Below are 16766 nucleotides of genomic sequence, written 5' to 3' on the forward strand. Positions count from 1 at the left end.
GCTAAATGTACATTTAGATCACATATCAACCACACACATTGAAATACAGAGGTCTGTAGTAGCTCTTCACTAAGAGCACACATCATAGAAAATAAGTTAAGTAAGTAATATTAAATTAAATGGAAGGAGGCTGTATTTTGCATGTTGTAGCAGAATCAATGAAATGTGTCCAATAGTGCACATACAGCATATGGCCAAAAAGTGTGTGGACACCCAACCATCACACCTCTATGAGCTTGTTGGCCATCCCATTCCAAAACCCAGGGGCATTTGCAAAAACATTTGTCCCCATTGGCGTAGCTATCCGGGGTGTGGTTGCATCAGGGCCCGCAGTGGGTGGGGGGCCCCGTGCTTGACCTCTATAAAATAGTTTTTTGTAATTTTATTTTATATTGTGTGTTTCTATGTGGTTATCGTAGTCAGACCTCAGGATCAGCTTTCCTTGCGTATATACCGCTTCACGATTTTTGGGGGGGGTCCATGTAAGACAGCTTGCAGCCCGGCCCGGCGTCACCACGCTACACCAGTGTTGTGGTTTTCCCCTTCACATTTAAAATCAAACCTACCCCCCTGCAGACATTCATAATCACACAGCGCACACATACTTACACAGCATTCACACAGTCACAACACACACACAATCTCGCACATATACTCAAACACACACACACTCCCAGAAACACACAGTCACAACACACACTCACTCCCAGAAACACTCCTGTACTTGAAGGACCCAAGCATCCCTGCTTCAAGGAATGTAAACGTGTCTGTATCTTCTCTATCCTTTTCTCAACCGCTCTCCCCAAAATCTATCCCTGAACTGTTAGGTCAGGTGTGTGTGTGTTTCTCTGTGCTTCAGATAAGAAATAAATAAAACAAGATCAAAGCAGTCATCAGACCGGGCCTTCAAAGACTATAGACGCTTAATACACACATATAGACATGCGCACGCACACGCACAAAACTTGTCTCCATACATAGCAGATACACACACACACGCTCTTAGGAGCGAGTCTTGAGTGGAGGGGAGGGGTAAAAGGAATGGTTAGGACTGTCTGGGGGTTGGACTCCACAATGTTCAATGGTCAGTCCGACTTGATATGTCTACCCAGCATGCCCTCTGGCATGATCTCTGCCCACATCTCTGTAGTGACTTCAGAGAATATACACTGGATTGGTTTCATCACAGGAGAATTCCTGGCGTACTGAAAAACTGCCTCTTCATAGCTGCCAAAGCTGAATTTTTGATCAGTGTCTATGTAATTCTATTCTTTCTCTCCCGTTGAATTGTAGATATTCTTATCAGATATTACTTTTGAAATTGTGACGGGTTTTGTCTGTATCATTGTTCTTCTAAATTAGCTGTGTCTGTTTCCTGTGTCCTCATCATCACTTCCAGCCTCGCTCCGTAATTGGGTCAGCCAGGGTGTGTGTCTGTGTAATTGTGTTTATGGCTGTGTGTGTGTGTGTGAACCACAGGAGGTCTGCCATTGCCTAGCCAATCACATGGTGTGTGTGTGTGAGTGTGTGTGTGTAGCTATTCTGGAGTGTGTCTCTAGACACACACACACACACAAACATGCACATGCTGTACACAAACATACATGCTGCAAGACATACAAGTTAACCTTTCATCACGAGTCCTGCTTGGGTGGTATCTCTTGCCCCACAGGCAGGAAGTTAGGTCATTATTTGTGTCAGTGGTGAAGGTATAGCCTCAGTGTTCAATGTTCTGACATGACTTTTGACCAGGTTTAGTTATTGTCCCTAAATCCTAATCTTCTACATTATTCCTAAACCCTAACCATAACCTGTGACCCGAAAATATATATCTTAGGAACACAGCGTTTCACCTGCTGCGGCAGCTTGACAAAGGGAAGAATTTGTTGCAAACGAATCACATCAGCTGTGTAAATAACAGACAATACAAAGCTAAAACATTCACAATCTTGTCAGGCGCTGCCAAAGCTGCAACAAGGGCCTGCTAGAATAGGCAACTTTATGAGCCCTGAACGCTTTTAGTGGAATGTTTACAGTGGGAAGCCCACACAGTGATGGACCAAGACAAATAATACACAAGAAATACTGGATCCGTGTAAAACAGGCGCCTCAGTCTGAGTGGTGCCGGATCCTGTTCTGAGCACTGCCCCTACCCTAACCCCTTACCCTAACCTTAACTTTTAGCCTAGGTCTAAGCCTGAACCCCGACTCCTGTGTTACTCTAAGACTTCACAGGTCTGTGAGCAGTGTGTCTGAACTGGCCTTAACCCCCAGTTGACTGTTAGTCTCTACTAGCTGGCCTCCTGTGTTGTGACAACCGAGAAGTCAATGACTTATTAGTGCTGCGTTGCGTTGCTGGTCTCCACAGAGTGTGAAACTCAGCCGTGTGTCACGGAATCACAGTAGATCCGGAGTACGCACTCTCCTAGTACTCGGTCCTGTCACATTATTGACGCTCAGAAACACAGACACACATACACATAGACACTCAAACGCGCACAGACAGACAAACACACACACTTGAGCATCATGATCAGTTATCAGCCACACGCTATTTCCCCTGCAACCATGAGAAACCCACATATAGCGTGGTAGAGACTGGTGAGTGGGCGGTTTGTGCACGTGTGTGTGTGTGTGTGTGTGTGTGTGTGTGTGTGAAGTGGGTTCTATCCTGAGGGGTTGTGTGTTTGTGTGTGTGTTGGTGGGCGGGTACACAGGCTGTTCAGCTGTCTGGGGTGTTAACGTGCAGTCAGGACTGATTTGGCAGACACACAGGCTGCAGGGTTGTGGGACAGACGTGTGTATGCGTGTGTGTGTGTGTGTGTGTGTGTGTGTGTGTATCGGTGCCCAGTAGAATGTAAGTCTGCATGAATGCACCTCAGCCTCTTCTGTCAGACCTTCTTGATGTGGCACAAACATGAATGTCATTTCTGTTTGCAGGTAACAGACACACATACATCCTGTACCCACACATACACACACTTACACGTACATGAGAACATCCGTAACCTGCTCATACAAGCACATGGAACATATATTGACAATGACACATGAGCAAACAAACTAACAAAACCAGATATAGGCTGTACTCACATACCATGCCCGACGTATAGAGCAGTTCACTGAGCCAGGAGATGGAGGAGAGGAGGAGGACAGGAGGGAGGGAGGAGAGGGGAGGGGATGGAGGAGAAGGCAAGGCCTACAGCAACAGCCCTCACTGAGCTTATGGTCATCTTTATAGAAAGCTGACTTTTGTGTGGCGTGAAGATGGATAGACTGGGTTTTAATGAAGTGGACACTATTTATCAAGGACACTGGTTTTAATTGAATCTCACCATCACTCATTAGATCACCTTATCAGTCGATTTCATAATCTTATCTAGATTAGAGTACACACATGATCGCTCATGCACGCACACACTCCCACACACACACACACACCAAAGGTTCCTATTTAACAATGAGAGACGAGGCAGAGAGACACACACCACACACACACACATCACACAGATGTCTCCGTAACAATGCAAGCCGAGTCACACTTGACAGGGAGGAAATGCAATTAGAGTTTAAAGAGTAGCTCTTTTGTGAAATGAAATCACAGGTATAAAGGGACCCCGGAATTCCTCGATCTCCCTCTCTCTCCTCCCCTCTCTCTCACTCTCCTTCCCGCTCTCCCCACGTCAATACCCCTCCCCCTCCATCATCAGCACTAAATTCACATTGATGCTCCTTTTCTTCGCCGTATCGATTGGCAATGAGAACAGAGATGCGTATCTGTTAATGAATGCGTCCTGAAGCAGTATTAGTATTAATCAGGCTGATAAGAAGAATTGGATGGCAGCACGGGGATGACAGCACGGGGAAGCCGAGCTACTGCCCCTGATAACATCATTGATGGACCTCAATAAAAAAAAGAAAAAAAGAAAAAGAAAAAAAACGTTCCTCCTTCCACTCAATAAACTAATCATGGTGCTTTTAATTATTGGTGTGGTTGGAGGGAGAGGAGGAGGGAGAGGAGAGATGGTTGACGATTGTCTGTGGAATGAGTAAATCTAATTATTTACCAATAGCGGTGTGTGTGTGTGTGTGTGTGTGTGTGTGTAGGGGGTTTGGTGGCGCACAGGAAAACCCTGCAGGCTATGGAATCAGTCCATCTGCCATGCCACAGCCTCCCCCCTCCACCCTTTTACAAAAACACACACAAACACTTCCTCGACTTTTCCTTACTTTGCCTCTCTCTGAGGTGGGACACAAACCAACTCGACTGTCTCTCCTCACCAAGGAGCTTCTACTGAATAACCTAACACTACTGTCTCTCCTCACCAAGGAGCTTCTACTGAATAACCTAACACTACTGTCTCTCCTCACCAAGGAGCTTCTACTGAATAACCTAACACTACTGTCTCTCCTCACCAAGGAGCTTCTACTGAACATCAACTCACCAATCCTCTTCATTTGGTTTCCAACCCTCCAGCACAAACCCACGTCTCCCTCCCTCCTTCCCCATGCCGGAGGAGGTGTTATACCTGTTTTGTGTGTTAATTTGAGCCATGCCAGCCTCCATCTCTTGTCCCTTCCCCTCCAGAGGAGTGGGGTATTAAAGACCCCCTTAAGAAATTCATCTTTAATCCCTTCTGATGATTTTATTAAGTAGTAGTGGAGGTGCTGCCACCTGGCTCGCACTGCTGCGTGTGTGTGTGTGTGGATGACACACCAACAGTGTTCCAGCCCTCCACAGCCCCTAATGTGATCAGAGATGTCACCAGTAGTGGATAATACATGAACAGTTGTTATAAACAATAGCCTGGAACTCCAACATAATGAGCTGCCTTGACACTAGTGATCAGCTCAGGAAGACAGTAAGATGACCCACTGCTCACACACACACCTGCCCTCTCAAATACACACACACACACCTGCCCTCTCAAATACACACACACACACACACCTGCCCTCTCAAATACACACACACACACCTTCCCTCTTAAATACACACACACCTGCCCTCTCAAATACTCACACACCTGCCCTCTCAAATACACACACACACCTGCCCTCTCAAATACACACACCTGCCCTCTCAAATACACACACACCTGCCCTCTCAAATACACACGCCTGCCCTCTCAAATACACACACACACACCTGCCCTCTCAAATACACACACACACCTTCCCTCTCAAATACACACACACACCTGCCCTCTCAAATACACAAACACCTGCCCTCTCAAATACTCATACACCTGCCCTCTCAAATACACACACACCTGCCCTCTCAAATACTCACACACCTGCCCTCTCAAATAAACACACACCTGCCTTCTCAAATACACAAAAACCTGCCCTCTCAAACACACACACACACACCTGCCCTCCCAAACACACACACACCCTGCCCTTTCAAACATACACATACCTGCCCCTCAACCAAACACACACCTTCCCTCTCAAACACACACGCACACACTTGCCTCTCAAATACACACACACCTACCCTCTCCAACACACAAACACACACACACACACACACTTGCCTCTTAAACACACACATACTTGCCTCTCAAACACACACACACCTGCCTCTCAAGCACACACACCTGTCCTCCCTAAAACACACACCTGCTTCTCAAACACACACACACACCTGCCTCAAATAGCACACACACACTTGCCTCCCAAACACACACACCATATAATCTCCAGAGGATTTTCTGCACAACAGATGTTAAGATTTGCCCATTCCCACTGTTGAATGTCTCAACTGAGAGCACACACACACACACACACACACACACAGAACACACACACACACAGTGCACTGAAATGGAACCAGACCTCTGACAGGTGTGCATCTGGACTGCCCCCTCCATGTTCCTTCATAAGGCTCCTCTAGACACACACACGCAGGTGTGAATGACCAGGTATTTGAGCAAAGCGGGGAAGAGGACAGCTGGGAGGAGGCTATGAGTATGCAGGTGTTCCATTAGGGAGAGAAAGAGATTTCCATGTTAGTAAATCTGTTCTGTAAGATCATACCCATTCTGACATCCTCCATTTGGGTCCAGAATATACATAATAAACACGCTGTCATCAGAAATAATCTGCAGCCAGGGAGTCTCATCACATGGTGAATATCCAGCCTGTTTATCCTCTTATACTGATGGAGATCTACAGTGAGATGTACAGGAAGAAGACAAAGGCATAGATAGATAGATAGATAGATAGATAGATAGATAGATAGATAGATAGATAGACACAAGAGAGAATGGAGTAGACAGAGAGGAGGAGTCAAGAGAGACAGGAGTAGACCGAGAGGAGGAGTCAAGAGAGACATGAGTAGGCAGGGAGGAGGAGTCAAGAGAGACAGGAGTAGACAAGGAGGAAGAATCAAGAGAGACAGGAGTAGGCAGGCAGGAGGAGTCAAGAGAGACAGGAGTAGGCAGGCAGGAGGAGTCAAGAGAGACAGGAGTAGGCACGCAGGAGGAGTCAAGAGAGACAGGAGTAGGCACGCAGGAGGAGTCAAGAGAGACAGGAGTAGGCAGGCAGGAGGAGTCAAGAGAGACAGGAGTAGACAGGGATGTAGTTTTTAGGCTAGCCATTAGTGTGAGGGGTGGGGATGGCTTGCATTGATCCATGGTGTGTGTGTTCAGGGGGAGATAAGGCCTCTCTGTCCCCAGAGGAGAGCCCTGGGCACTGGGCTAGTAAGGCAGAGGAGGCCCCTGGTCACCATGGATATGGGGTAGAGAGGCTGAAAGTACTTCCCCTGAATTCAAATCACGCATCAAATAGCAGTGGCCTCTTCCCCAGACCAGAACCACGAGGCACCAGACCCAAACGCCATCACAGCGCCACCCTCCATCCCGACCCTAAGCCTGTAAGAATGCCCCATCGTCATTGGTTTCTGACGACACAGATCGTGACCCTGCATCTACCGGGGGATGTGAGCCACTAGGTGGATTCTAACTCATGGGTGGAGGTTTTTCAGCCAGGCATGTCAAGTCTGTCCCTCCTCCGACCCACCGACAGACCCGCGTGGGGGAAGGCGGGACAGTGTAGTCCCCCCCGACTGTCCTACCGAGGCCGCAGTGAGTTTAACCCTTTACCTCCGCTCCCTCTCCCCTCAGGGTTCTCCACGCTGTCCCTGGCGGACCAGATGAGTCTCCTGCAGAGTGCCTGGATGGAGATCCTCATTCTACGGGTGGTGTACCGCTCGCTGTCCTTCGAGGACAAGCTGGTGTACGCCGAGGACTACATCATGGACGAGGACCAGTCTAAGCTGGCGGGCCTGCTGGACCTGAACAACGCCATCCTGCAGCTGGTGAAGAAATACAAAGCCATGAAGCTGGAGAAGGAAGAGTTTGTCACTCTCAAGGCTATCGCTCTGGCTAACTCAGGTGTGTACAGAGATGTGGTGTATCACAAACACACGCGCACATACAGCCTAACACACACAAACACACACTGTCCAATTCGTACTAACTCCGATGGGTTACTTCCTGAATAGCTTTTGGCCACCACAGTAAAATACTTAACGATATTGTAGAAAAACAGTTGGCCATAAAATCCCTGCAGTAATGTTATTTCATAAAAGTGTGTTTGTTTCCAGTGTTGTTAACGTCCTGAGCAGGACTGCTTCCACCTGATCCCTGGAATATCACTTCCATTTTATATATCAAATCTGATATTACATTTACCACTGTGGTAAAACATCACGAATCAGTCCCAGCGGTGTCCTGCTCCTGCTCTTACTGTAAAAAATATAAAACCAAAATACAATAAAACTATCATGTAGTGAAAGCTTTTTATCCAAATTGATGTAGAGCGTGAATAGCCCAAGTTCTGGTGTAGCTTGTACACCAGAACTCCAACCTTCTGAACTGCTGGTTCTCAGAACATCTGTGAGGACTCATCTCCTCACCGCCTCCCATGACACTCATAAGACACTCTGTCAAATAAGTGATTTAAAAACATGCACAAAACAGACACAAACCCACACATTCAGTACATTAAGACACATACGGCACACCTTACCATTCACATACACACACACACACACACACACACACACACAACACACCTTACCATTCACATACACACACACACAACACACCTTACCATTCACATACACACACACACACACACAACACACCTTACCATTCACATACACACACACACACAACACACCTTACCATTCACATACACACACACACACACACAACACACCTTACCATTCACATACACACACACACACACACACACACAACACACCTTACCATTCACATACACACACACACACACACAACACACCTTACCATTCACATACACACACACACACACACACACACACAACACACCTTACCATTCACATACACACACACACACACAACACACCTTACCATTCACATACACACACACAACACACCTTACCATTCACATACATACACACACACACACACCTTACCATTCACATACACACACACACACACACACACAACACATCTTACCATTCACATACACAAACACACCCTCAGGATTCATACACATATGACAGACCTTACCATTCTTACACACATGACACACCTTACCATTTACACACTTATGACACACCTTACCATTCACACACATATGACAGACCTTACAATTCACACACATGCGACAGACCTTACCATTCACACACATTCGACAGACCTTACCATTTACACACACGTGACAGACCTTACCATTCACACACACACCACAGAACTTACCATTCACACACACCACAGACCTTACCATTCACACACACACCACAGACCTTACCATTCACACACACCACAGAACTTACCATTCACACACACCACAGACCTTACCATTCACACACACACACCACAGACCTTACCATTCACACACACACCACAGACCTTACCATTCACACACACCACAGACCTTACCATTCACACATACACACCACAGACCTTACCATTCACACACACACACCACAGACCTTACCATTCACACACAGACGACAGAGCTTACCATTCACACACCCTATTCCCCACCTTCTCCTAGAAGCACAGCAGTCGCTGTCCCTTTTAATTTAATTAGCATAGTGGTCTCCTTAGATGCCTGTTAAATAAGGTGCGATCATTAGGACCCTGTGTGTCAATAACCGCCTCTGATGTCGTCCAGCATCGACAGCACCGGCTCTCCCGCCCTCACCCCCCACATCCCCCTTGGTGACCCCATCTTTGAACTTTATCTTGGTTGCCGGCCAGTAGTTTTCCCTTTAATTACAAGAAGGAAACTGTCAATAGAATCTGTTAAATGGGACGCAATGGACGGCTTGAATGGGAGGGCGGCTATTTGTTGAAATTCTCCTCCGCTCAACGTATTGACAGTTTGTTTTCTGGGGCCATATGTGCCGATCAATCTCAGGACCCAGCCACGCTGAAAAATGAAAGAGCAGATTGCTTCTGCTGGCCGCAGGATAACAGCTTACTATTTGGCAAGCGAGGAAATGTGGGGGATGAGTGGACAAAACAGTACGAAGCGGCCCCTTTGCCAGAAAGTGCACCCTAGAGAGGGCTTGGGCGTGTGACTCTTTAGAGAAATGTGTTTTTTAATTGATTTTGTATTTAAGAGTTCATCCATGCTGTCGATGATACAGATGGAGACTGATAGCAGCTGGACTCCTTAACTACAGTTCAAGTTGCAGTTTTCCTGTGGAGTGGATGTGTGTATTATTTTCCTGCTCGGGACACATTAAATACACTCTGGAAAAAAGAACCTGCTTAATGGTTACTGTTAGAAATGTTAAAAAAAAACTAACATGCATTAATAATACATTTGAGATGGGCAGAAACTAATGAAGTGAATGTTTTATCAAAACTATTAGATTGTCTGTTTGGTATAGAAACATAGGGGCCATTTATATAGTGATTACTATCTGTTTGCTATAGAAACATAGGGGCCATTTATATAGTGATTACTATTTGTTTGCTATAGAAACATAGGGGCCATTTATATAGTGATTACTATTTGTTTGCTATAGAAACATAGGGGCCATTTATATAGTGATTACTATTTGTTTGCTATAGAAACATAGGGGCCATTTATATAGTGATTACTATTTGTTTGCTATAGAAACATAGGGGCCATTTATATAGTGATTACTAGCTGTTTGCTATAGAAACATAGGGGCCAGTTGTCTATGGGCATTACTATCTGTTTGGTATAGAGGCACTGGAAGCCTGTGAACAATGCAAAAACAGAAAGCTAGCATTAGCATTTTGAAGGGCAGGGACACTAATTAATTCCTTGAATGCTAATCGTCTGCATTAATGATGGGAACCCTTAAGAAATGCTCTGGAACGTGATTCACATGTAATGGTTTGTGTGTATGTGTGTGTGTGTGTGTGTGTCTGTGTATGCGTGTCTGTGTGTATATGTGTCTAAACCAGTACCTGTTTAACCCCACTGCTCATTAGCAACATACTACATTAATAGAACACAGTTTTTCCTGCCAATTTACTCTGGGTCACACGTATTTCTACTTGTTATAATTGTCAACCTCTCTTTGGAGAAGTGCATCACTTTCCTATAAAGCTAAGAAACAGAAGTTATTCACACAATTAGCAGGACATGTTTGACTAGCATGTTAATTTAACTAACAGTCAAATCACATTAAGTCTCCTGTCACCTTAAGAGTTAATTGAATTCTCATTGATTCACTACTCTTACTCGTGGCATTTTATCTAACAGCAGTGGATGAACACAGTACAAAATGGTGGCAAATGTTTTGATCAGCAGGATAAGATTTTTACAGAGAAAAACAGCCACCATGTTGGAACCGAGCTATGTATTTAGGAATGTACAGACATCTTTACACCATTCTAAAGAACATTCAAGTTTTACAATTAAAATTATTTATTGTTAGTACTTGCAGTAGATACATGATGTGGTGTCATAGATACAGAATATTGTTAGTAATAACAATGACAATATAAAGAAAAATACTATATATTTTAGAGCATTTTTCCGTTGCTAAATAAAGACATTGGGGAAAGATTTGAAACCAGGCCTGGGCCACTGGACCCTAATAGGCCAGTATATATGGTTCCAGCCCAAAGTTTGGACACACATAATCATTCAAGGGTTTTTCTTTATTTTTACAAATTTTCACATTGTAGAGTAATAGTGAAGACGTTAAAACTGAAATAACCAATGGAATCATGTAGTAACCAAAACAGTCTAAAAACAAATCAAAATACATTTCAAATAGTAGATTCTTCGAAGTAGCCACCCTTTGCCTTGATGACAGCTTTGGACACTTTTGGCATTCTCTAAACCAGCTTTGTGAGGTGGTCACCTGGAATGATTTTCCAACAGTCGTGAAGGAGTTTCCACGTTATGCAGAGCACTTCACTCTGCGTTCCAGCTCATCCCAAACCATCTCAGTTGGGTTGAGGTCAGGGGATTGTGGAGCCCAGGTCATCTGATGTGGCACCATCACTCTCCATCTTGCTCAAATAGCCCTTAAATAGCATGGAGGTGTGTTTTCGGGTCATCGTCCTGTTGAAAAACCAATGATAGTCCCAAGAAAGTTTCATATTATTATTGGTGTCCTTCAGTAGTGGTTTCTTTGCATGACAGACAGAAAGTAGTAATGAAAAGTTAGAATTTAAAGAGTACCACAGTCTAGTACTGTTGATATCTACAGTATATCATGCGGCCCACTCACGGATCCTACAATTATATAGTGGAGATACAACGTGTGTGTGTGTGATAGTTAGATTGATAGCACTGCTGGCCATGCAGCCCAGTAAAGGTGTGTGTGTAAGCAGTTTCCTGCCAGGGGCTCCTGTCGGATCACAGGTCACTTTTCACACAGCCAAAGCCCCTGTCACACACTCACTCATACACACTGTCTCATACGCGCACAGCCAAAGCCCCTGTCACACACTCACTCAGACACACACTCACTCATACACACTGTCTCATACGCACACAGCCAAAGCCCCTGTCACACACTCACTCAGACACACACTCACTCATACACACTGTCTCATACGCGCACAGCCAAAGCCCCTGTCACACACTCACTCAGACACACAGTCACACACACACACACACAGCCAAAGCCCCTGTCACACACACCCATACACACGCGCACACACACACACACACACACACAGCCAAAGCCCCTGTGACGGATGACTGAGAGCTTGCTGTCAGAATTCTGGATCACACACACACGCATACACACGCGCGCACACAAACACACACTCACACGCACACAGAGGTAGATTACTGACCTAAATGCATAGCAGTGTTGTGGGGTCCACATCAACGCACATCTAATGAACCGAAACTAGAACCACTAATGACTAATACTAGAACCACTAAAACAAGAACCACTACAAGTACTAGAACCACTATTGACTAATACTAGAATCACTAGAACCACTACAAGTTCTACAACCACTAATACTAGAACCACTACAACTACAAACAATACTAAAACTAGAACCATTAATACTAGAACCATTAACACTAGAACCACTATAACTACAAACAATATAAATACTAGAACCACTAATACTAGAACCACTATAACTACAAACAATATAAATACTAGAACCACTAATACAAGAACCACTACAACTACAAACAATACTAACACTAGAACCACTAATAGAACCATTAACATTAGAACTCTTAATATTAGAAGAACCACTGACACTAGAACCACCAACACTAGAACCCAGCCACAAACCCTCTAGCTATAGGACAGCAGACTAAAACCAGTCGTTAGAGAGAATTTGTGTTTGTGTGTGTGTTTGTGTGTGTGTGTGTGTGTGTGTGTGTGTGTGTGTGTGTGTGTGGACCGTCCTGCCGCTGAGTGCATGGTCTTAGTGATCTCCTATCAATAGTTGACCTGTGATTATTATTTAACATGCATGTTCCATTGATCGTCTGGATTGATCGGGTGTCTGCTCTGAAGGCCAGTCTGCATTAAGTCATTATCCCTGGGGGAACACTGCTAAGGACAGGCTGTACACATACACAGGCTGCTGGGACACACACACGCATACACACAAACAGACACACACATACACAGACACACACTGTGAATGATCTGGTAATATAGGATGTTCATCCCACATACCTTGACTTTTTTCTTGGACCGCTATGTGCGCGCGCAGGATTGGAGCAGTGAAAAATGTCCCTGTAGCATTACCCTGTGTCTCTCTTTCTCCCTGTGTCTCCTTTTATCCCTGTGTCTCGCTTTGTCTGTGTGTTTCACACTCTCTGTCTCCGTGTCTCTCTCTTCCACAGTGATTACATGAAGCCCAGTGGTTTTAGTGTGTGATCCTCTCTCCCCTACAGACTCCATGCACATAGAGGACGTGGAGGCCGTGCAGAAGCTCCAGGACGTGCTCCACGAGGCCCTGCAGGACTACGAGGCGGGCCAGCACACAGAGGACCCACGGCGGGCAGGCAAACTGCTGATGACCCTGCCCCTGCTCCGCCAGACGTCCACCAAGGCCGTGCAGCACTTCTACAGCATCAAGCAGGACGGCAAGGTCCCCATGCACAAACTCTTCCTGGAACTGCTGGAGGCCAAGGTCTGATTGGCCAACCACGTCCACGTCCTCCAATATTTTGGTCACATCATGGCTCCTCCCATCGACCCCTGTAACCCCACATGACCCTCGAACACCCGAATCTGCCGCCCACTGCGAGAAATGGACGGGACTAACCTCTGACCTTTACCCACTGACCTGTGTCATAGGGGAGACACTAACACTGAGACGGCACCTCGGCTGGACAGTAAACATGAAACAAATCAGTTACCATGACAACGGGACTGTAAACTATTGACTATTGACCACAAGTCACTTATATATATATATATATATATATATATATGTATATATATATATTTATATATATATATATATATATATATATATATATATATATATATATATATATATATATATATATATATATATATAAATAAGAATGATTAACAATGTGATTATTGACTATTGAAAATGTTTAAACAGTGACTTTAAAGAAGACAAGAAGGTGACCGCTCTGGTCGTCTCAGTAAAAGAAATACTGTAAAGCTTTCTCAACTTCTCAGTTTCCCAACGCAGTTTTCACAGGACGTGCTGTTGAAGAAGTAAAAAGGAACTGAACAAAGACTTTTGTGGACGATTTTCACGAAGTGTACCGAAGGAGACTCGCCCTGCCAAAGGAGGGAGATGCATTTACTGTCAGACCCCAATACTGATACCCCCACTGGGTCACCAGGCCCCCTAATGACTAGCACCAGAGCAGTCTGAGGAACAGTCTTGCCCACTCACTGCAGTCTGGCCTGCTTTACCACAGTATTCACACACACACACGCACACACACACAGACACATAGTGTGCCAGCCTAGTACCAGATCGTTGTCATCGCCCCAGCCTTCCCTTTGGGTTTGTGGTTTTAATCACTTGCAGCCATCTGACACCCTGTTTGCCCTTTTCTGTTAAGTCTTCCAGAGAACTGGTAGGCATGACCTATTGGTTTGATTATTATTGGAACCTTTTCAGGGAGACACTGAAGCTTTAGTCACTCATGCAATATGACAGGTACGGGAGTGCTGATGGGACGGACTCGTTTATTTATTGTGGTTTTCCCACTTGTTTGGTCTTATTTTTATTGAAATAAATAAGGGTGTAAATATATGATTCGGTCATCATATATGGTCTACATTATTATTTTGTTCTGTTTATATTGTGTTAATAAGAAATCAGTAAATATATGTTTTTTTCTATCAGCTTTACCACTTTCAGCAATTATAAATGAATATATATGGATCGACTTTTATCTTCTCCGAGCAATAGTCATTTTAAAGGAGGGTGCATATTAACGTGTATGCAATTAATGTTTGTGCCAGTCTTCATTGGGGATATTAACATTTCTAACAGTTGTAGCTTCTCTCTCTGCGCTTGCCATAGGCTATTAGATTACATACTCGTAGAATCAAACTAACCCAAGGCTAGGGAAGCACCGTGAATGTGGACGCGAGCAGGTAACTCATGCATTTGACACTAAAGAACGCCATTGTACCAAGAACAGCAGTAATCTGTAGCTGAGATATAACACTGAACTAGCACTTAGGGAAGCGGTGGGACCTATGGAAAGAATGCGTTTGGGATTCCGTCCAGGGTTTTTGTACACAGATTAAGAACGCCAATATCCGTAATCTAGATGATGATGTAATCTAATATAAAATGGTAACTGGTTCCAGTTTAAAAGCTAAAGAACAAGTCAAGTAACCTTCGTCACTCTCTATAACGAATATGTCAGTATTATTAGTAAGGGGTATTTTCTGAACCTTCTTAACCATTGTATATTGTAAATTAACAGATTATAATTCTAACCTAAGACATTTTATTGGAACAAAACAAAGAAGAAAAAAAAAATACAAAAACAGAAAAATGTAGTTAAGCCTCTCAGTGTTTCATGTTTGCTGTGCTTTTTCTCAAAATGTTCCGTTTGTTGTTTTCTTTTATTTCAGTTTTCTTCCCTTTCCTTTATTATTCTTTCTGTTGCGTTCAACTCAGTATTGTGTACTTTCTCGTGGTGGTTCCAGTTCTTGTGCTGTGCGCTTTTTTTTCGACACAGGGTAGAAGTAGAGACAGCTGTGGATGTACGGACCCTCAGGAGATCAGGCTGGCGTGTTCTCACATACCTACCTACCAACTTACCAGGAAACATAGCTCTTCTTCCTAGCTGGTTCTGTTAGATCAACTGATCCAACATTATCATCATCATAATAATAACCTATACTGATGTAGAATTCAATAACAAGTATCTAGGAAGACAACATATATAAAAAGGGATAATTTATGTAACTCTTTCTTGTAGAATACCAATGTATATGTTAGGTTATAAATATGAGTAAAAAATACATTTGAGTATTTCCGAACAATAGCTGACTTTTTTTATTACCCTGCTGTACATATTGCCTTCCATTCAGAAACAGCTACGTTGTAACATTATCTAAACTTTTTGAGGTTGCAAAGGGAAATTCAAAACAAACAAAAAAAAGGTTTTGTCTTGTTTTGAAGTTCAACCTGTTTCCAAAACTCTCGCTTTAACTTTGTGTGCTTACTAAAAAAAAGAAAGAAAAAAAAGATTGACTAAAATGTTGTTATTTTCTAGGACTAATGGGGGGGTTTGTTTCTAATTACTTTTCTTCCTTTGTCCTGTTTGTCTATTCATCATTGGCTAAACAGAAGGAATTGAGCATGGTTTGGAGTTCTTTATTGAAGGTACTTTACTAAATTCAGACCTGATTGAATATAAAGAAAACCATACTCACTCTGAATGTTAAAGCTGTTTTTCAAGGACAAGTGTGGTTTCATTTTGATATCTAATGGCAGTTTATAATAGAGCAGCTAGATATGTGTCACTTTGAACTTGGTTAACATCTGACAGTGTGAAAAGCGCTATGATTTGGCTTCATCTGCAGTTCTGCATTAAGACCTGAATATTCACTAAAGAGGAAGACAGTAATGTGAAAGCTGTTGTCGGAAACATTTTGTCTGGTCTATCATTTCCATACATGACTCCTGGGAGAAAGGTGCTGTTTCTTCTCTATTTGTTTTTTGTTTTTAGTTGTTGTTTATGTCTAACTGTTTGTCCATTTTCAAACCAATACTATGTACTGCCCAATAAAAGGAGCTGAAAGAGAACGCAACAACCTCTAAGAGGTGATT

General features: G+C 43.9%; 1 protein-coding gene across 5 annotated transcripts in view; it reads left to right on the forward strand.

The window, feature by feature from the left end:
* Window positions 1–13877, forward strand: part of esrrga (estrogen-related receptor gamma a) — a 176189-nt gene extending 162312 nt beyond the window's left edge. For all 5 annotated transcript variants that reach the window (XM_029125355.2, XM_020053881.3, XM_029125354.2 and 2 more), the window contains 2 exons: window positions 7131–7400; window positions 13375–13877. In XM_029125355.2, coding sequence (XP_028981188.1) covers window positions 7131–7400; window positions 13375–13619 — 515 coding nt within the window. In that variant the 3' untranslated portion in view covers window positions 13620–13877. The remainder of the gene's footprint in view (window positions 1–7130; window positions 7401–13374) is intronic.
* Window positions 13878–16766: the final 2889 nt, after the last annotated feature.

Source organism: Esox lucius, chromosome 15 (genome assembly GCF_011004845.1).
Source record: "Esox lucius isolate fEsoLuc1 chromosome 15, fEsoLuc1.pri, whole genome shotgun sequence".
Classification (NCBI taxonomy): Eukaryota; Metazoa; Chordata; class Actinopteri; order Esociformes; family Esocidae; genus Esox; species Esox lucius.